The sequence below is a fragment of the Notechis scutatus genome, chromosome 3 (genome assembly GCF_049901735.1).
Source record: "Notechis scutatus isolate UNSWTSFEM ecotype Mainland chromosome 3, rNotScu1.2, whole genome shotgun sequence".
Classification (NCBI taxonomy): domain Eukaryota; kingdom Metazoa; phylum Chordata; class Lepidosauria; order Squamata; family Elapidae; genus Notechis; species Notechis scutatus.
Genome location: NC_142011.1, coordinates 40,764,117 through 40,786,404, shown reverse-complemented (window position 1 = coordinate 40,786,404; position 22,288 = coordinate 40,764,117). Strand labels below are relative to the sequence as shown.

General features: G+C 37.1%; 1 protein-coding gene across 4 annotated transcripts in view; it reads left to right on the top strand.

The window, feature by feature from the left end:
• The first annotated feature begins 2,644 nt into the window (after window positions 1-2,644).
• Window positions 2,645-22,288, top strand: part of CTTNBP2NL (CTTNBP2 N-terminal like) — a 30,514-nt gene continuing 10,870 nt past the window's right edge. For 2 of the 4 annotated variants that reach the window (XM_026675176.2, XM_026675175.2), the window contains exons 1-2: window positions 2,645-2,792; window positions 10,203-10,310. In XM_026675176.2, coding sequence (XP_026530961.2) covers window positions 2,661-2,792; window positions 10,203-10,310 — 240 coding nt within the window. In that variant the 5' untranslated portion in view covers window positions 2,645-2,660. Of the gene's footprint in view, window positions 2,793-3,052; window positions 3,197-10,197; window positions 10,311-10,940; window positions 11,285-22,288 lie in introns of those variants that run through there. The other 2 variants (XM_087959584.1, XM_087959585.1) reach the window with 2 other exon arrangements.

Below are 22,288 nucleotides of genomic sequence, written 5' to 3'. Positions count from 1 at the left end.
CTTTTGAACTTGTTTTCATTGCTTGAAAGAAATTAAGTCAATGGGACATTTAAGAAATACATTGCTAACAATCATGAAATCACATATTCATATGAAACAAGTTTAAGAAAATTATTGTTTTATTTTTATAATTTGGATAACAGCAATGAGCTCAGAATATGAAGTCATGCTTCTATACATTCTGGAAAATTTCTAATTTCAACATTCATTTGCTGTGTGTGGGTGAAGGATTACATGTTGTGTAAATCTCCAACATTTCTATCTAAATCTCCAACCTTTCTATCTCAGCTACAGAGGCAGTAATATTCTTCATAGCATTCTGCAAACACGTTTGTTTTTTCAGAAGCCATAACAAAAATTAAGTCAGGTTGCACACGTTTTCTACAGCCCATAGCCAGACATTAATATTTTGAATATTTCTAGCTAATCAAATAAATGGCAACAACAAACTATTTCTGAAAAACCTTTCCAAGAAAATTGGAGGGACTTCTCCAGGGAGTCTCCAGGAATTGGACAGGGATGAACAGAAGAAGAAAAAAAACATAAACATTGGTCTTGAAGAATTTTATCTCCACCCATAATTCAATATTTCAGAGGGCAGGAGAAAAACATACAAATGTCTGAAATATGAACAGTATATGTTGTCTAACAAGATATACCAGTCATAGTGTTATGCAAGGGCTTGAGTATCACAAACTACAAAGCTCCTGACAGCTACAGGTATGCCTGAAAAAGACCTCACTTCAACTATCCTTCTGTAGTCTTAACAAACCATAATGTTATAGATAAATCAGGGATCACATGGGAGTCAAACTCGCGTCTCATTGCCATTACATGACGTTTCACGTTTTCCCTTCACGGACCTGGTGAGTATGGCCTGCGCATAACGAATGTGGCCGCGGCCCACCAGTTTGACACACCTGAGGTATCAGGACACAAATACTTAAGGGTGGAGTTTGTGACATGATATCACTATGACATCACTGGTTTCATTCTGATTCAATTACCAGATCTTTCAACAGGTATGAAACCCTTAAAAAATGATATTGGCTACAATTCCATCTACACAGGATTAAGATGATTTACCATTCAAGCCAACTTGAAAAGGAATTGCATCTGTGCAACAGAGGGGCATAGATTCTATATAGGTCAAAGGGAAGCCCATAGGCGCAGATTCCCGTTTATCATTTTGAATTAAGGAGGAATACACAGAAATTGATGCCCATGCACCATGGATAACTGGTACTTTGGAGGTCACTGGAAAGACACCCGTTTTTGGGGGGGAGTTTTCATGCTTTATTTATTTATTTATTTTTGTCAAGCAATTATAACAGGTATAAGTATAAACATAGTTATGAATACATGAGATCGATCCATATAAGAAAAATAAAAAAGAAACAATAGGACAGGGACAGTAGGCACGTTGGTGCCCTTATGCACACCCCCTACAGACCTCTTAGGAAAGGGGTGAGGTCAATAGTAGACAGTCTAAGGTTAAAGTTTTTGGGGTTGGGGGAAGAAACCAGAGAGTCAGGTAGAGTATTCCAGACATTGACCACTTTGTTTTGCTGAAGTCGTATTTTCTGCAGTCGAGTTTGGTTAGGTTAACCTTGAGTTTGTATCTATTGTGTGCTCTTGTATTGTTATGGTTGAAGCTGAAGTATTCATTGACAGGTAGGATATTGCAATGTATAATTTTATATACTATACTTAGATCGGACCGAAGGCGGCGTAGTTCTAGGTTTTCTAGGTCTAGAATTTCAAGTCTGGTGGCATAAGGTATTCTGCAACGAGTAGAGGAGTGGAGAACTCTTCTTGTGAAATATTTCTGGACTTTCTCATATCAGATACATAATGCCGGCTCCAGACTGATGAGCTATATTCAAGTATTGGTCTAGCAAATGTTTTGTATGCTCTAGTTAGTAGTGTGATATTACCAGAGAAGAAGCTACGTAGGATTAGATTAACAACTTTTAATGCCTTTTTGGCTATGTACTTACAGTGGGCTGTAGTACTTAGATTAGAGATGAGTACTCCAAGGTCCTTGACAGAGGACAGCTTTATGACAACGAACCATCAAAACAAGCGCACTGAAGGGGGGAGTAAGCCCTGCCTGTATAGGACATGAACTACATGTACTGATACATACACACATATCCAACATTATATTTTTTAAATCCACGTTTAAAAAACTTGCTCAAAAATAAACCCGAACTTTTATTAGAAGACCCGGCTTACAAGCAGGCACCCACCAAGAAACCCAGAAGTCTCAACAAAAGGAGCAAAAGTTGCAATAGTCTAAACAGCGCGATATCATCCCGCTTCACCGGCATACACCTCGACGGCAAAATTTCAAGAAACTAAAGAAAACGTCTGACCGAACGTCTGCAAACAGCCTAAAAACGCTGAGCGAAAACCTTTCTCCGGAAGTGACGTCTCAATCAGAACTCCGCTCTATCTACTTCAACCACAGCGAACAAAAGGGTTTTTTTTTTTCCAAGCCCGTTCGGAGACCGACATACACACCCTCCTCAACAAACCACCGGTCTCGGCTTCTGATTGGCTAGAAAAAACGTTGAAGGGACTGACTATTTTATCGTCCCCGCCCCTACATTTGCCGATTGGCCAAGTGCCTGGGCTTCGCTGGACACCGGTTGGTGATGGGAGACGTCAATCTTGGAGCGCTCCAGAAGGCTGGATGGAGAGTGGGGCCGAGTGGGGACTTTGGCTTTGGCTGCGACGAAGGCGGTGGCGGCGAGGACGGCGGCTGCGGGCGTTTGGCCGAGCTCCTGGTAGGTCGGCGCCAGATCGGACTTGCTTCTGGCGGCTTCGGGCCTTTGGCGGGGAAATGGCGCGCCGGAGCATCCCCGCGCGCGCCTGTGCCTTTGGGAACCGGCAAGGGGGAGGGAGGAGAGGCGGGAGCCACCTGGAGGCCCGTTGGCGTGAGGGCCCCTCTGCCCGAGAGAGCCGCGGGATACGAGGGAGGGAAAGCCGACGCGCTTCAGACCCGAGAGGACCGCGGGCAATTGTCGCGGTAGCCACCGTCGCAGCTCTGAGAGCTGGAGTTTTGTCAGGGGGGCTGATGGGGTTAATGGGGTGAAGGCGATGGGGCTCGAGGCCCTGGGCGGGTAGAGAGAAAGTCAGGGACTTGACTGAGGGGGATTCAAAGGAAGCGTGTTCTGGTTCGCGAACGGCGGTAAGTGAAATCTGTTAGTTGTCCCATCCCCCGTCCCCCCCGCCAGGAAAAAAGGGGGCTTGCCTGCGTCCCGCTGTTGTTTAGAAACGGGGCTGCGAAATCTGAAGCTTAGAATAAACCAACCACTCGAGCGTTTTAAATAACCGGGCGGCTAGATCGATATCTAGCCGTCTAAGATGTGAAGTGGCCGTGAGAATCTAATAGTTGGGAGATAAGGGCGGGGATCGAGTAGATTAATTTCTTAGGCTTTGGCTTGGCTGCTTTCACAATTCCTTCTGGAAATTAAATTAGGCAAATGCTGCTAAACCTGTTTACTCCCGATACTCGTATTATAAGACCTAGGGATGCTGCGGTGCAAAATACTTCTCTCTGGATCAGGAGGCATTGTTGTGGCCAGGCAAGTTTTTAAGATGCCTCCGGAAATGGAGAAGTAAATGTAGTTATTAAGTTGTTAAGGGCAAAAATTAAACAGTGAAGTGTTGATAGATGCAACTGAATAACGTCAGAAGATGGATTGGAGGTACATATTCATAAGAAGGAGAAAGGTAGTATTTATACAACTATTGGTCAGTCTTGTTTTGGAAAACAACCTGGACCTAGGAAATAATGTTCTTGTATTTATTTCATTTTTAACTAGCTTATGAGATGACTGTTTTGGATTTCTTTTTGATCTGTATGACCAATGTCTGTTCAAGATTTGAAAAATGCCAATGGTTATTTTTTCATAGGCTCGTCCTGTTCAGCTGTTTTTATAGGCTAATAAAATCACATTTAATCATTTAGTGTGTAGATAGCCTTGTACCATCATAAGGGTATGTAAATAGAAGTATGTGTTTTCTTTAAAAGAAAGGGAAAAATAGTTTGCTTAAAACTCTTATATCAAAGCTGAAAATTACCTTCCTGTGATTACAAAAAACAAAAACAAATATTCAGTCTTATTGAAAATAAAATATTTGCACTCATTAAACAATTCTGATTACTTTTGTTAGTTTGTCATCATGCAGTCCAGTATCTTTGCACATAATGATACATATTATCTTAGTCGTTGTTGGAAGTATGCTGAGTAGCCAGAGAAGCACAGAAAATAAAAATTAGAAACTTTTCTGAATGCCTGTAAATCAAGACGCTACTGCAATAAAATATAGTATATCAAAAGTTTTTAATTTGAAATAATAAAATTAACTGCTGGTAGGGAAGTATCTAGCTACGTATTTTAAATATGTATTCCATATTCTGACGAAATGTTTGATACTAATGTTATAGTCTTGCACAGTATGTCTGAAGTCAGTTCTCCCCAATACTTTATTTAATCATGCATTTTGTAACTCACAAGACAGCGGAGTGGATGCTCTCTGGTGTCTGATTTTTTAGCACTGGCAAATAATTGCTGAAATGATTATTTGCCTGTAACTATGGATGTGTACAGGGACTTCAAACAGACACAGTGATTTGTTTTAGACATAATCTTTAAGAATTTATTTACTGATACCTTAATAGAATAGTGTTATTTTTAGTATTAAGATCATCACTAAATAATCCTGAATGTATCATTTCTTCATGTTTCATTCAGCTTTCAATGTTGTTATTTCCATGTGTCCTGCCTCACACTGGCAGGGGATTTCCAAAAGGAGCAATTTAGTTTATGTCAAATGGAGATAGATTTCAGATGTAATGTTAAAGGGTGTATCCATATTAAATAACTGTAAATTCTATTTCTATACGTTTTTCTCAGTCTGTTAGAAATAGATTATATTTCCATAATAAAGATAACTTTTTCTATTACCAAAGATGTATTTCTAAGTGGAGAATAAGAATGTTCTTCTGTCAGTACAGACAAAAAACCAGATTGATATACAGTCCTAGAAAATATGGCAAGCTTGATTCTCAAAATGAAAGGTTTCAAATCTAAAATCCTTGATATAATGTAAACCTAATGTTATCAAGATTTGATATGATTTGGGGGCATGGCATGTAAGAGGTGAAATGTCTAGATTGAAAGGGATGATTACACTAGCCTTAATTATTATACCAACAATACATTATACAGGTTTATATACAGTTGGTATCCATTCATATTAGGTAATAAATTAGGCTGATAAGATTTTCCATAAAGATACTGTGTTAGCCATCAGATGGGAAGAAACTTAGCAAAGCTTGCTTGTTTATTAATGCTTGAAAAAAAATATCTTGTTGCCATGAAACACATGACATTGTATCTTATTGCTGCCATAAAACACATGGGAGAAAGATAAATCAGCAATAAATAGCACAGATTTATAAGGAATATGAATAACTAGTATCTGGAGAGAATAAAACAGGAGTGCAGTAGGTCATTCTACCAAATCACTGCAGTTTCATTCTCTCAATTTGTGTTACTTTTTTGGCATATAGAAAACACTCATAATAGAATAGAATAATAGAATAACAGATTTGGAAGATACCTTGGAAGTATTCTAGTCCAACCCTCTGCTTAGGCAGGAAAGCCTATACCATTTCAGACAAATGGCTGCCCAATCTCTTCTTAACTTCCAGTGTTGGAGCATTTACAACTTCTGGAGGCAAGTTGTTCCACTGATTAATTGTTCTGTCAGGAAATTTCTTCTTCGTTCTAGGTTGCTTCTCTCCTTGATTAGTTTCCACCCATTGCTTCTTGTCCTTCCCTCAGGTGCTTTGGAGAATAGCTTGACTTCCTCTTCTTTGTGGCACTCCCTGAGATTTTTTTTAATCTCAGACTTGTGTTTAATAATGGGGCCTAACTATACTAACATATTGCTTCATGCTGTGTTATTGTTTAAATCAACAATTTAGAATCCTTAAGTGCTTCAAATTCTTTTCTGTCCAAATCTGATACTATGAACCAGGATGGATATGTCAGAAAATTCAAGCAGTTCTTCATTTCAGCATCAACTTGTTATTTGTGGAAAATTTAGGTATTTCTAAATTGTACCATTTAGCTTGTGTTCAGAGTATTCATGAATTAGTGTTTGGTTTCTTTGAGAACAGTCACTAATTCAAAGACTGCATAGATCTGCAGCCTGTCTCCAGTAGCTTAGATTTATTGTTTGGCATCACTGCTGGCTATTTCCTAAAACAGCTGAAAAATCACAGGGGAAAAAAGGGACAAATGGCAGAGAATGAATGATAGAAGAAAAGAAAAAAGTTTTTCTCTTTGTGACTAGAATGTTTATTAAACATCTAACTACTTTTACAGTTCTTAGCTATACACATAATCCATGAGAAATAATGCATGTAATTACTGTCTCTGAGACTTTCAGGAAAAATTTAAACAGTAAAAAAGCTATTTAAAAAGTATGTGTAAAAGAATAAAAAAATGGGTCTATAAAATTATATGTGTGTGCGCACACACACACACACACACACACACACAAATATGTGTATCTATTGGGGACCCTGGCCTTGGCTGAACTGTTGACAACTTTAGCCCAATTTGATTGTTTTTGAGACCACTAAGAAACCTCAAACTCAATTCCCAGAGGAAAGTAGTATCAACCCACTTCCATAGAGTATCCAAGAAGACAATATTGCAGGGGTGTCAAACTTGATTTCATTGAGGGCCGCATCAGGGTTGTGTTTGACCTCTGGAGACCAGAATGGGCATGGCTAGCTCGACGTCACTCATGTTGGGGGCGCCTGTGGTGGTCTGAGCACTCTAACCTGCGAAAACGGGCGCCCGAGCTCCATTTTTGGCTGCAATGGTCTCCTGAAACAGTCTGTCAGTGAAAATGGAGCTCATGAGGGCCGCTTGCAGTTCTTGCGAGCTCCGCTTTTGGCTGCGACAACCTCCTGCAACCCTCAGCCAGCTAATACAGAGGTTGTGAGGGCTGTCCATGGCTCTCCTAAGCTCCATTTTCACTGGCAGAGGCACCTCAGGCCAGATCTAAGCACCAGCAGGCCAGATCTGTCCCCCGGGCCTTGAGTTTGACACCCCTGCAATATCATCATATCCATGAAGCCACCAGAAATTGAGCTCCATTCAATGAAGACTTTATCTGCGGCTTTATATGAACTTCATACTTGTTAAATGCTACTGCTTCCTGTATGTTTAAAAATTATCTACACAGGTCTAGAAAAATATAAATGTCTATGCAAATGTATATTTTTAATTCTTTATGTGAAAAATATGGATTCTGTTGTCAGAGATTTCCAGAAACGTGAAAAAAATTAAGCCTCAGAAGAGTTGTAATTTGTTTATCATAAGAATACTGTATGTGCTTGTAGATAAGCTGAGAATTGTGGCCAAAATACACCTCCAAAATCAGATCATTCATAAATATATATGATAATTCATTTTTAAAATAACCATATTTCCCATATATATTCATTGATAAGCCGACACACTGAATAAGCAGGGTCCTACATTTTTAATCAAAAAACCTATGAAAAATTGCACCTTAATTTATCCACAGATGACACATATTTATTTCATGGCATTTTGGTTAAACATTTGAGGGTTGGCTTATCCAACGATTGATTTATCCACAAGTATATATGGTATATATTTTGGTTTATATTTTTGTATTATGTGGGATTTATGAGGCAATTATCATATTTTCTTATTAAAATAAGAGAAAAAATAAAATTTCAGATGTTGGAAATAAATTGAAATACAAATTTGTCAGGAATCTTAGGTAAATTGATATTGGATTGCATCCTAAATTAACAGTTTAAAATGCAGTTTGGTTCCAATAATCCATGTAACTTAATAGGACTGTCTTTGAGATGATTGTGTTAATTACAGTGTTATTGCAAATAAACATTAATTCTAAATGAGTAATCTACCGGCATCAACATAAATAAAACTAGTATTTTAAGTCTTCTGATTGCAAAACTTATTTCTAAATATTTCATTAGACTGGGGGATTTTTCATCAGGATGAAGGAAGCTACATTTGTAAACTTACAAAGACGTTATTATGACCTACATATTCCATATCATATGAATGTCATACCACATGAACAAGTTTTATCACATGATACCAAACAGAAAATTTAACTGTTACGGTACTTAGATATAATAAACTTTAATAAAATTAATGTACAGAGCAGCCTTGTTTCAATAACAGGACAGATTAAGTTAAATTCCAGTTGGATATTTTATTCCTAGAAAAGATATCTAATTGTACATAGAAAAATTGTAGTTACTATATTTTTATATTAGCTATTTGTTATTTCTATGGCTTGCTAACACTTCATCTCCTAGTTTATGAATATTGTAATTTTAAATTTTTGTCCTCTAATGCAGGGGTCCCCAACCACCGGTCCACGGACCGGTACCGGTCCGTGGAACAAGTCCTACCGGGCCGCTGGTTTGCTGGGTGCCGCCATCTTGTTTTGATGAAAAAGTGCTTCCGGTGAGCTTTTCCGGGTAGAAAGTTCACCGGAAGCACTTTTTCATCAAAACAAGATGGATGCCGGTACCGGGCCGCGCCATAAAAAAGGTTGGGGATATCGGGCCGCGGCATAAAAAAGGTTGGGGATCACTGCTCTAATGTGTATAATGCTTAACAAACATAACTTTAATATTTATATTAATTTTCTGAAGCATCATTTAATCGGGGGTTTTCAAATATGTCCTGGGGTTGGTATTTTCATTTTTCTAATATCAATTAAGAACTGGGAGGGCGTGGGTTCTGCTTTTGATACACAATTTGTATTTTTGTAATTCTTGTATAGAAAAGATAGTTTGTTTTGCTGTGTGTGTGGAATAAAATGCACAATATTGATACTACCTCTGTATACCACAAGATGCAAATGCTATCATTCTGAAAAGAAATCACCCTGTATTTTGCAATACTTAAATATTTACTGTTTCTAAGAGTGAAACTATCTAAAAATACATTAATTTGTTGATTTAAATTACTTGGCAATTTACTGCTTAGTGAAAAATAAGGTGATTTCTTATTTTTAATTGTCTTCTGTAGTTTCAAAAACTTTCTGTAACAGTACTCTTTTTAAAAAGTTCATATCACTTTTTAACTTATTTTTTTAAAATACAGTTTGTATTGTTATTTATTTTATATAGAAATTATTTCATTGTAGAATATGTTTGAACTATTGTAACAACTTTAAAATGTGTATATAAAAGCATTTCATAGAAAAGTTGAGTTTTCCAACTATGACTAGACAATTTGTTTATTAATATTTGGTATGATGACAGTTTAAAATGTGCTGTTACGATGGATTTTACATTGGCACAATAGTAAAAAGATAATAATTGTGCTTCATTTGAAGAAGAATCTCTGCTGAGACCATAAGTAAATATTCTTTTACTCTCCTTGCCTTTCAGAATTTGAAATTTGAGTTAATATTTTACTGTAATGTGTATGGTAATCCATTTAATTCATTGGAAAATCAATAAAATCATATTTTTAATATTCTTATGTACTTAGTGCTTATGTTTAAAAGCATTGCAACTAGAAAAGTATTACACCTCAAGCAAGCACAACTGCACCCACATTTTTTTCAGAATCTCTGTGGAACAATACAAATATTAGCAAAAAGGTGATGGTGACTGTAGAGCAGTTTGAATGCAATAAACTCTCTCTTGAGATAAAATGTGCCCCAGCAAAGACTATTTTTCTAAAAGACAAAGTAGGTTTTAGAAATCCTGAGGTGGTAAAAGAATCGGTTTGTCTTGTCTACCGATTATTTTATATCCCTTTATTTTAAATATTTTAAATTATTAATGTAAATGTAGATTGAGTCCACTTTGGTAGAGATCTTAAATATTTATCTTGACTTCCATATGAATGCATGTGTTCTATCCAAACCAAGTAAGATATACATATATCATTTTGTGACCACATGAGAAAAGATGAATAATTAGGTTTTTTTTTCCTCAAGTAATTATAGTGATGATGAAAAATTAGAAGTACTTAGAAAACATTAAAATATCATTGTTGCAATTATGGATATTGTATTGCATTCTTAAAATAGGCTTCACTATACAAACAGTATTTGGCTAAATTTCCAAATTTTTTTTCCAGATATTCAAGATGAATCTCGAAAAACTCAACAAAGCTGAATTACTGACACTTTTTAGTATCCTTGAAGGTGAATTAGAAGCCAGAGATCTTGTTATAGAAGCTTTAAAGGTAACCCATATATATTAGGAGAGATGAAATACAGCAGTTCTGATATATAAATATTACATAACAAATCCTGTAATAATAGTCTGTACTTTGGCATTTGATTGACAGCAAAAATAAATGATGTAATGGATGAGCATCTTGATGATTATGAAAAATAAGGATATCATATTTTAATTAAAGATATTCTCCCTTCGTGATACTAAAAATAGGGAGACTTGGAATTTCTTGTTCTCAATGCCACCAATGTGTTTCTGTTAAAGAGAAGATTTGGTAAAACAAACTGTTATCTCAACAGGCAGGAATAGTAATATAGATTCATGTTCTACTTCCTTTAAAAAATGCTTTATCTTCTAACAGTGTTTTTGTAATTCAGTTGATGAGTTTAGTGCCAAATATTGAATGTATGGATAGTCTTTATAATGATATAGTTTGGCTTTTGCTGGACTCTTGTTGAAATTTTAATTACAGTATTAGATTAATATCCAAATTGTATGGATATTCACTACACATGGTGGATATCCATACAATTTGTGTATATCCTCTCTCTCTCTCTCTCTCTCTCTCTCTCTCTCTCTCTCTCTCTCTCTCTCTCTCTCTCCCCCTCCCTCCCTCTCATATGTTACTGCGGTAAAGACTTTACAAATTGCTGATGACTGCATTTTGTCAGTGCTATCTATTTCAGGATTACTAGATCTGGATTGAGCAAACAACTATCACTTGGTGGCAACTGAGACATACAAAACATCTACCCCTTAGCTGCCATTTAGTAATCAAAAATGTGGGGGCTCAGATCTGGAGCTCTGTTCTATTACTTCATATCAGTTTCCTCATTTTTTACAAGTTCCTTTTTTACAAAATAGATATCTAGGCACTGAATTTCCTTTGTCTTGGATGATTAGAAAGAATGACAGTGAAATCAGTAGAAGAGCTTTTTTTGTTTTTAGTTCTATGATCTTTTGTTGGCATAATTGTTCATGGTGTGTACTGGCTCCCTTTTTTCACTACTCTTATTTATCCAATCAAAAATGTTAATTTGAAGTCTTTTATAATTTTTATGCTTCTTCTTTGGATGTTTTCCTAATAACATTTTCATGTTAAGATCAGCTCAGGGTTTTATGGTTTTTAACACACTTCTTCTAGTACTTTTATTGTGTTTGAGGACTGGCATATGCCGTCTGTCAAAAATTGCTTCTTTTAAGAATTCAATTTGGATCTTTTTTTAAAAAAAAAAATCTGTGCACATTTTGACTTACAGAGGAACAACATCATAGCCATTTCCTCCTAAAGTTTCTATCATAGGTGTTGAGATTATATGTTGTCACTTCTAATGCTTCTTGCCTGGCATTTTCAGCTATAATCCTGTCTTTTCAACTGGCTATTTTCCTGGTTGTTGTTTTTTTAATTGTTCCTATCCTGTTCCTTTTTTGGATGATTAACATTTTCCGTCTCATTCCCTTTGAATGATTCATCCTAAAGTTAATATTCCCCAATGCATGCTGGCTTTTTCCTAGGGTCATTTTAACATGAATTTGACGTATTAAGATATGTTGATCCTCTCAAAATGTTTCTGTATGTTATTCCTGGAGCTGTGGATAACCATTAGAAGTCTAAACAAAGCAAGAATTCTGAATCTTGTCTCTAGCTACAGATAACTTTAAACAGCAACTGATGACAGAAGAATATAGCCTTATCCACCAATGTGCTACTTGATTTTAATTTGGTAGTCTTTTAAAGCAACATAAAAATATAGTAGAGTAAACTAAAATAATGCTAGTGCTTTGACTGTGGCACTATAGGTTTGGTCTTATCATATCCAGCAATATTACCTGGTTTACCAGAACTTTTTTTAATTGCTGAATCTTAGTGTACGCATAGACAGAATATGGAAATGTGATCTTCTTAACTTCAAAGAAAAAACAGAGAAAAATTACATACTGCATGAAAAGATACTGTTTTTTTTCTTTCTTTTTTTCTTTGCTTCTGTTTAGTACTATGAAGATCAGATAGATATGAGATTAATTGTTGAAGGCAATTAGTTTCTGTGTTTTTAGTACCGTGTTTCTCCAACAATACGGCCTCCACCAATAGGAAGCCCCAGCATGATTTATTGGCATAAAATCAAATTAAGCCCCTCCCCCCCAAATTAAGGCCCATATGCGAAATGGGGGAGGAATGGCGGGGGGAAGCGCGAAGAGCTCCGCCTGGGGCGCCTAGCACAGCTGACAGGCAGGCCCTCCTGCCCGGCGGCAGAGCTCTCACCAAGGCAGCAAGCGCCTCCCCGCCAGGCTCTCCGCTCATCCTGCCAGGGCCGCGCCAGAGCCGTGCGGGCTGGGCAGAGCCAGGAAACACCCGCGGCTCACTTTCCCAGCTCTGCCCAGCCCACACGGCTCCGAAAAGATCATTTCTTTAGATCTGGATTATCTATGGTTCAGTTATAAGTGGTTCAGCCTCTTGTTTTTTTTTTTTAATTTAATCTAGCCAGTCAGTAAACAAAATTTTGTTTTCTCACTCCCCTCATGTTCTGACCACAGATTGTATTTATTTTCAAACATCTGTCTCTAGAGAAAACTATGACTGAGGAAATTTGAGATTATGCAGCAAGCTATTTAAAGGAGATACTGTTTTAGAAAATGAACTTTTCTATTTGAGAACCGTAGAATATAATACAATTTTAAAGCCCACAGCTTGTTTTATATAAAGTCATGTTGAAAAAATACACATAACAGCTGTAGAATTCTGCTTCATCCTCAAGTTTTTATTTTTCAACTGGTGTAGATGCATTACATACTAAAAACATTCACTAAAGTCTTTTTTTACCCATGTGGTAGGCAAGGGAAAGGAGGAACTCAGTTGTTTCCTTAAGACATAGAATAGTTTGTTTCATAAGCTAAATATCTCTTAATTTTGTATTTGTAGTAGCTGCAGTCTTTAGCTTCTATATTCTATTTTGATGTTGATTATCACTATTCAAGCTAATCACAAGTTTTATCCAACCAATTTGATTAAAACTATCTAGGAAATCATCTTATGATTCACCTTTAACTCTAGCTTTTTTAAAAAAACTAATACAAAAGCACAAATCTTTATACAATTTGGAGCCCACTTTGATGCTGTATTGGTCAAAAGATTTCATAGGACACCATATTTACAGACACTTTGTCCTTGAGGATCCAGCAAGGTAGAAATTCTTGCTCATGTCTTCATACAACCTTTTTATGATGCCTCAAATCATGTTCTGATCTCCTCAATCATTTCCAAATACAAGGGACACACTGATAAATTTTATGTTTATTACTTTTTAAGGGATTCTAATCCCACACTCACATATCAGAGGGCCAAATATCTTCACCAAATTATACAACAGCGCAAATTTAATTATATATGTTGTTTTATTATCCTATTGAGTTTTTCTCCCTTTCTCAATAATGAATTATTGCATTAAACTGTTTCTCTTTTTTATGTAAAGATTGGCCAAAAATTATAATAAAGGTATTGTGATATTAATTGGATTATGGAAACTCTGAGGTTTCTAGTTTCTTTTTCCTGGACCGTTCTTTTTACTATTATTTCCCCTTTTTAGAAATTTTGTCTTTCACATTTAAAATAACAACATTGGGGTTGTGGGGAGGGGGCACAATTGTGCAGTTATATATTGAATCTCATCTACAACAGCTCTATTCACATAATTGATGTAATGTTAACTGTATTTATTTATTTATTTAAACTTATGTAGCTGCCCATATCGCTCTTTGTGGCTCTCAAAACAACAAAAAGAAACTCATAAATAAAATTAAAAACAATTAACCAGTTAAAACAATTATCCAGAAGCATAAAAATCATGGGAGAACACCAACCTATAGTTCTCTAACAGTATGGTCATATTACAATCTTTCCACCTCCAAGGGTTTTCCAGGCCTGGTGACATATTAGAGACTTCCTAAAGACCAGTAAGTTTGGAACCAATGTAACCTCAGGAGGAATGATGTTCCAAAGGTGGCACAGCAGAAAAAGCTAACTTCCTGAGTCCTGACAGATGGAATTGCTTTGTAGATGGGACCCACAATATGTTCCTTTTGCTAGACAAGAGGGTATGATAAAAAGAGATCTGCTCCAGAGCTGGTAATAGATTAATTTTGATACACAAAGTGTTAATGGTTTTGACCTAACTTAAACACTGATAATTGATTAACATTACTCCTCTTTTCAGATGAAAACATTAGAAATAAGGAGAAAAGTCATTTTTAGAAAAAGAAAGAAACCAGAATGTTTATAAATTTAAATTTTACTGAGTAGTTATGATAGCATTTTTACTGTTCTGACTCATGAAATGAAACAATTCAAAAATAGAAACAATAAAGGGAAGTTGCATATTCCTATTAAATAAATAGTAAGAACAGAATTAAATCAATGTCTTGGTCAAGGAATGTAATTATAGAAAATAAAAAAGAAATAGGTTTTCCTTAATATGGATTAAAATCAGGCTCTTAAACAGAATAAAACTAACCTAAAACTCTAGAAATTATCCAAAATATGATTTTACCAGAATTAGTTGCTCTTAGCTTTTGACTTCTACATTTCACTTTCAACTTCTAGTACAATGTGAAATACAGAGAATTTCAGTTCTGTTTTGGATTAATCACAATACCCATTGTCACACTTAAAAAAAAAAGTTGGCTAATTTATCTTTGGGTATTAAAATATATGCTTTATACTATAAAAGTAGATATTTCCTTTTTTAAAAATCAATTTTTTGTCAATTTTCTATTCTGAGTTGAAATATATATCTCACACATTACATGTACTTCTGAACTTGTGAGATACTGGCATGTCAGTGTGCAGGGTTTGCTAGATTAGAGAGCTTACTTAGCACAGAGTAAGGTGAGAAAAACCTGGTTTGGGTCATGCTTTCGACATCTTGATTAGAATATGCCCAAACTTTTCATATGATTTTGGAATTAATTATAAAGAACAGTTTTTGTGGGAAATAGTTCCTTTTATAAGACATAATATAAAGAATTCTATAATTTCAAAAATTGGACACTAGAAGGGACTAAAAATTACAGATAGAGGAAATATATTATCAGGATTCTGGCAGTAGCCCTAATTAAATCATGAGCTGTGAACCAAGCTTCAAAACTTACAAGATATTTATTAGGAGCTAACATGACGGTATGACCTGTGTGTAGCCGATTCTGAGACACGTAATTCACTGTCACCCTTGACCCTGTTTCCCCCCACCCCTCTGGGTGTATCATAATTCATATTCTCCAGCGAAACACATCCATAGCCAAGAGTCATCAATCAAGTTCTCCAATTAGAGATTTTGTGCGGCAGAAACTCCAGTCGGTTAGTATAATCTCTGCAAGGTATGAATGGAATGCACTTTCAATTCCAAACTGCTGCACTGCTCTTTCAAACTCCTCCCCCCCCACTTTCTGTTGGCAACTATAAAATGAGCATAGAAAATGTTTTATAAGTTGACAAGATATACTGTACAGGACAGCAAGAAGGTGCAAAACGTTCTAGAAATACACATACTAAAGGAGACCTTTGAAGAATGAAATCAGAAAATAGTCATAATATGAACAATGTGACTAATTATGTCTGCTTCTGTGGATAGACTGTCCAAAAGATGCTATTGAAGAAATGTCACGTGTTGAATAAATTTTATCTAACATGATAGAGATGATATGGATTTAGAACTCATAGGCTATAAAATGATACAGAAAAGAATATTACTGTAAACAAAAGAAATTGGCTGAGCTTTTAAAATTTAAAAGGGAAATACAAATAACAAATGAAAAGAGTGACCTGGATAATTTTTTCCCCGCTGGATTTACAAATGACACTTCTTAAAGGTTTGAAGTAATCTGTGCGATAGAACAAAGAAGAAATTTAAAAAATCAAATCCTATGACAATATTTGAATGAACTAAAGGTTAGGAGTATTAGAAATAAAAGAAAGGAATACAAACTTGGTTTATTTGATCAAATTAAGTAAGTCATATTGTTACTTTTAGCTACCTTTTTGGATTTTCTGCTGACATTAGGACTGAAAAGTTTAGCAATCAGCATCTTGAATTTCACCCAGAAGCAAAACAGTGCAGTTTGCAAAAGAGAAGTGTTACACGGGCATATTAAGTCAAACCAGTGGTGGTATGCTACCGGTTCAGACCCGTTCTATCGAAACGGTAGTAAAAAAGCCTATGATCAGCTGAGAGGAGGGGAAAAATCCTCCAACAATCAGCTGAGAGGAAAAAGAAGAGAAAAGCGCAGCATCGGCCCTGTGCACCGGCGTTAGGTAAAACACCCCACCAAGCCACGCCCACCGAACCAATGGTAAAACAATTTGAATCCCACCACTAAGTCAAACCTATTGTTGCCTGTGCCATTGCATTCCAGACCTGATGCTTCCGGGGAGTCTTCAACAGCAGCCCCATTGCAGTAGTCAAGCCGGGAGATCACCAGGGCATGAATGGCTGTCTGAAGGATCCCACAATATAGGAAAGGGTTTAACTGGCAAGCCAGATAAAGTTAGGCAAAAGCATTCCTAACCACAGCTGCCACCTACTCAATGATGTGTACACATTGATATTGGCTTATGTTGACTGGCAAATTAATGTGTAATGTGAATTGATGTCTACACCATCAGAAAAGTACTAGATTACAAGTACAGTTAATTTTGCTCTATTTTTTGCTTTCTATTCTCATCAGATTTTAAATAATCATAGTAGTAAGTACTAATTCTCTTCCAGATAAATCACTAGTATTATGCAGCATTAAATGCATCTAATCTTTACTACTTACTGGTAAGAATTCTATTAGTGTAGAAACAGGATGACTCTTCGCAAAATCTAGTTTTGTGGCTAAATCGCAACTTGCTTTAAAGACATAAATGAAAGCCTCTACTTTAGAAAAAATATACTCTTTGTTTTATTATGAGAATATTGTTACCTTTGAACCATTTTCACAAACAGTGATTCTGTAGTACCTCCCAACTCCTGCATTTTTTAGAAAGTGATATAACTCCTAGAACAATGCATTACAGATTGTACCGAGGATGTTATTTCCTTCTATAATACAAATTGTTAGCTTGCTTTTCCTGTAGTTTTGACAGCTGTATGTTGTTTAAAAGGATCAGTCAAACTAATGCTTTATAGAGCCACTGTTTAAAATTAAAGTTTTTATTGATGCTGAAGGGCCTACTGTATTTAATTTAGTATGATTTAAAGTTGTGTTTGTATTCATAAATCTTCCCAGATGTGAACCACACATGCATGTAGCAAGTAGTTAATACAATTACTAGTCTTGTAGGAGACAAGGTTGCTGTATCAGAAGCACTCATTTTTCCCATTTTACATAGGTTCTCTAACCAATAAACCCCAAACATTGGAATGCATGAATAGGTTTTTGTTGTTTAAAGTAGCCACCCTTGCTATCAAATAGGATGAAAGAACTTATCTTTCGTCTCGTATCTCCTTCTCTAGCGATAATATGACAAAATTACTGTAGAAACTGTTTTGGTTTTTGTAAACATCTGCCATGAAAAGATAAAAGACAAATATACATTCTTAGGAAAGGCAATTATTACTCATGGAATGCTGATCACATGAGTGTTATGAAAAACCCCACCAACATTGCTTTGTAATGACAGCTTCCCAATATACATATTTGCACAGTGTGAACATGTGCAGGAGAGAAGCTGTAATAATGCAAGCTAATATGCCATGGCTCTCTTCTGGCAGACATTTTGAATATGCAAATGTTGCATGGAAGACAGTATCATTTAAGTAATGTCTATGTATAGAACTAAGTAGAATTTGATAAAGTGTGAATACGTCACTTTAAATAACACTTGAATAATGTTCATAATTATCAGAATTTTAGATATTTTCTCTAAAATGTAGACTTCCTTTATAGAAACAAAGTAATGATAAAATCTCTTTATAATCAGGGGTGTTAGAATTGGATTTATATTAGCCCTGAATAATTGCTTATTGCAGTATTAAAGCACCTGACCATCCTTTGAGAACCAGTTATGTGTTTTTCTCCCATTTTGAATGGAAAATATACAAAAATGGGCTAAAATAAACAGGCTCAACCCTCCGAATTTCCAAATCCTTCTGTTCAACCTGGGAGGGAGAGAGGAAAGTTCCTCACCTTTATCATGAATGTCAATATTGACAATTCCAATATCTTTCCGTCTTCATCTTGTCTAATACAGTCCTTGTCCTCTCAGAAAGTATTATTTGGGACTGTAAAGTAAATGAAAAAAATTGCCAGTACTGATGTAAATGAAACTGAAGTAGATGGAGCTACATCACATATGGGCAAAGCGGGATTTCAAGAGAGGGGGTTGTAGTTTCTTGTGTTTTTTCATGTGATTTGTCTGTTTTAAGCCTTATATTGTAGTACATTTTTCATGTGTCGTCCATTTCAGCAGAAAGTAGACTTAGGCTCCACAAAGCATTAGAATGGCAGGTTGCCTTCATCTGACTTAATTGGCAACTTCATTGGGAAATGGGATGGAGACCTCAGTAAGGTATCTATTTCATTTTAAGTATTTCTGTTGAGTGAGGAAGAGAGAATAAAACCATTCCCAGTCGAAATTTTTCTTGATAACATCTTCATATTCATGATTTCAGTGTTATCTCTTTGAAGTTATAGGAGTATGGGCAACACATATTTGGACAGAAACATTAGTATTCCCCCCACTTTTCACAGTAACCACTACACAATACTGAAACTCAATTACAATTTATACTTTGAAAGGAGAACTATAATTAAGGATACCCAGTTCAGAGAAGCTTTCATATGTCTAGTTTTATTAAACTCTGGGTGACCTTAGAAGTTTAAATTATAAACAGAATAATTTAGAACTCTCTAGAATTCTGATTTATCATCTTGAGCATTTGTAGTTTTCTACATTTATGTAGAAATTAAGAGTAGAAATGGGTTTTCTATCAATAGAGACATTGTCTAGGTGTTGTTTGGCGGCTAAATTTTCCATCGTTCATGAATTTTGGTCACAATAATATTGATAGAATTGTAGATCATAACTTTCAAAATTACATTGATAAGACCCAGTAGGGTTGTCACATGTATACCCAGTGGTGGGATTCAAATTTTTTTACTACCAGTTCTGTGGGCGTGACTTATTTTGTGGGCGTGTTTGGTGGTCATGTGACTGGATGGGCATGGCCAACTCAATGTCACGTCAAGGGGTGCCTCGCCTGGCCCCTCCCTTCCCAGCCATTCCTTGTCACACTCAGCGTCAACATATCTATAGTTCTGTAAAAATGTTGTTCACCTTTTTTTGACTTTATTATTGACATACTGTAGATGTACTTTCATGGACCACTGAAAGGAGGAAATGGCTCACATGCTTTGCCCAAGAGTGTGATAGGCAACAGGCTTTTAAGGGGCTGCCAGAAAGAGGTGGGGGCAATGTATTTCCAAAGCACCAGAAGGCAAACAAAAAACAATGGATGAAAACTGAACAAAAGAAACAACCTAAAACTAAGGAGAAATTTCCTGACAGTGAGAACAATTAACCAGTTGACCTGCTTGTCTCCAGAAGTTCTGGGTGCTCAATCACTGGAAGTTTTTAAGAAACGACTGGACAGCCCTTTCTCTGAAACGGTATAGAATTCCCCCCAAGGTCCCTTCTAAGTGTTACTATGTTATTCTGGTACCTTTCCTAGGACCTCTACTCAGATTTTGGCATCCTCAGACTCTTAGCTATTTAGCTGAGGAACAACAGAGTTGAAAGGGACTGTGGAGGTCTTCTAGTCCAACCCCCTGCTCAGGCAGGAAAACTGAGGATGCCAAAATCTGAGTAGAGGTCCTGGGAATGGTATCAGAATAACAGAATAACACTTAGAAGGGACTTTGGGGGGAACCCTATACCATTTCAGTATTTCAACTGTAGGTTTCTAAAAATCTTATATAAAAAATGAGATTAATATCCTAATAAGATTTTTAGAAACCTGCAGTTGAAAGTTCTTCACATTTCTTTACCCTGAAGACCCAATTTCATTTGGAATTTAATTCCAAACTGATTGCCCTTTTAGCATTTCTCTTGATACTTCTCCAAAATGCACTCCCAAGAAGCTACATCTCCATCTCTCTGTGTGTGTGTCAAGAGATCTAAAGGGGGAGATCTACTGGCATTAATAGTCTTTCCAAGTATGTGTACAAGACTCTAAACAGAAAATATAAGCAGGAGCCAGCAAATAGTAACACACTCACAAATCTCTCCTGGAAAATCAGTATTGATTTAATGTTTCCCAAATGCCATCCTTTGTCGAGCAAAATGCTCTGGACTACAGACATTGAATGCATGTAAATCTCACACACACACCTATGTCTCTCTCTCTCTCTCTCTCTCTCTCACACACACACACACACACACACACACCCCTGGTCTGACTGGGACAGCGCAAGAAGGCAGAAAACAAGCGGTGGGGGTGGCGACAAGAGCATGCTACTCACTTTGTTTATTTCATCTCCCGGAAGAAAGGCAGAAAGCGAACGGCTGCAGCGGCAGTATTCCTGGAAGGAGGGGTGGGCAGATGTACCAGGGCTGCTGCACATATGCATCTCTGCCACCCCTCTCAGCCCCAGCACAGCAGAGATGTCCTCCATGGGCTGCCCGCCCACCCGCTGGCCAGGGCAGGTCAGAAGTGGCGCATCCCCAGGGAGGAGGCAGAAATCGAGATGGCTGCATGCCCCAGACCCCGCCACTCAATTTCTGCCTTCTCCCTGGGAACAGCGGAATGAAGAAAGCATGCAGCAGGATTGTGATCACATCGCTTTTTGCAAGCATGAAGAGCCTTCAGCAGCCACTTCTCCCATGAGCTGTTCCGAGCATCCAGTAGTGGGAGGTGCTTCAGTCTCTGCATGTCTAGGCTGGGCTTAATTTGTGGAACGCTCCTTCTCCTCCACGGGACTCCTCCCCAGCGTTCCCCAGTTTTGGCTCAGCCTTGTAAGGGATAGGCAGTGCTTTTTCGTTACTCCTTGGCCGAAACAGGAGAATTTCTCTTTTCAGGTTTGGACACAATCAATTCGTCTTTCAGGTTCTCTCAACAACTTGCTTAACGATCTACCCACGCTGCCTTTTCCCTCTGGCCATCGGTGATCGCTGTATCAGGAAGCGCTTTTCGCTCCCCAAAGCGGAGGGAGGCTTCGGCTTCGTTCTGCGCCTCCCAACTGCTAGCTCTGCCCTTGCCATAGCGATAGCCGCGTCGTTTAAACAAACGGCGTGGTTTTGTTTCGCTCGCAACCGAGTCGTATCGCTGTTTCTTCCCCCCCCCCCCAGAATGCCACCTTGGGGTGAAGGGCTTAAACACCTGGTTATTCTCACCCCTCCCAGGTGTTTAGTACTAAGGGAAGGCTGTCTGGAGCTAATCCCTTCTCACGGCGGGAGATTGCTGCTGGCGCATGCACCAAAAATAACGGTCGGTCACCATTTTGTTTTAGGTGGACCGCGCTGAGTGAATCCTCTGTAGACTGTATGAGGTAGTTTCTTATTCCTGATCAGAGGGTCTTTATTCAAAAACCCCAAGGAATTATTGCAACCTCATTTTAAACCATATTCAAGGCCATCTGTTATTCTTGTTGTTGGCTTAACCCTCACAGTTCTCCTTAACCAGTGGCACAACAGCAAGCACCTAGGCCAATGTCCGCCTGTGCAGGGAAACTGTTGAAGGCCTGTGATTAATACTTTGGCCTGTTGGGCGTTCTCAATTTGGCTGATTGGGGTATCCAATAAATTCGCTGTTATATTGATATATATTTACCTACATATATAATAATAATAATAATAATAATAATAATAATAATAATAATAATAATAATAATAATAATAATAATAATAATAATAATAATAATATACTAGTAATATAATAATAAATGTGGCCAAGGTGGGCGGAGCGTCCAGAACCTGGGGGAATAGTGCGTCCCTGGGGGCCCGGCCCTTGA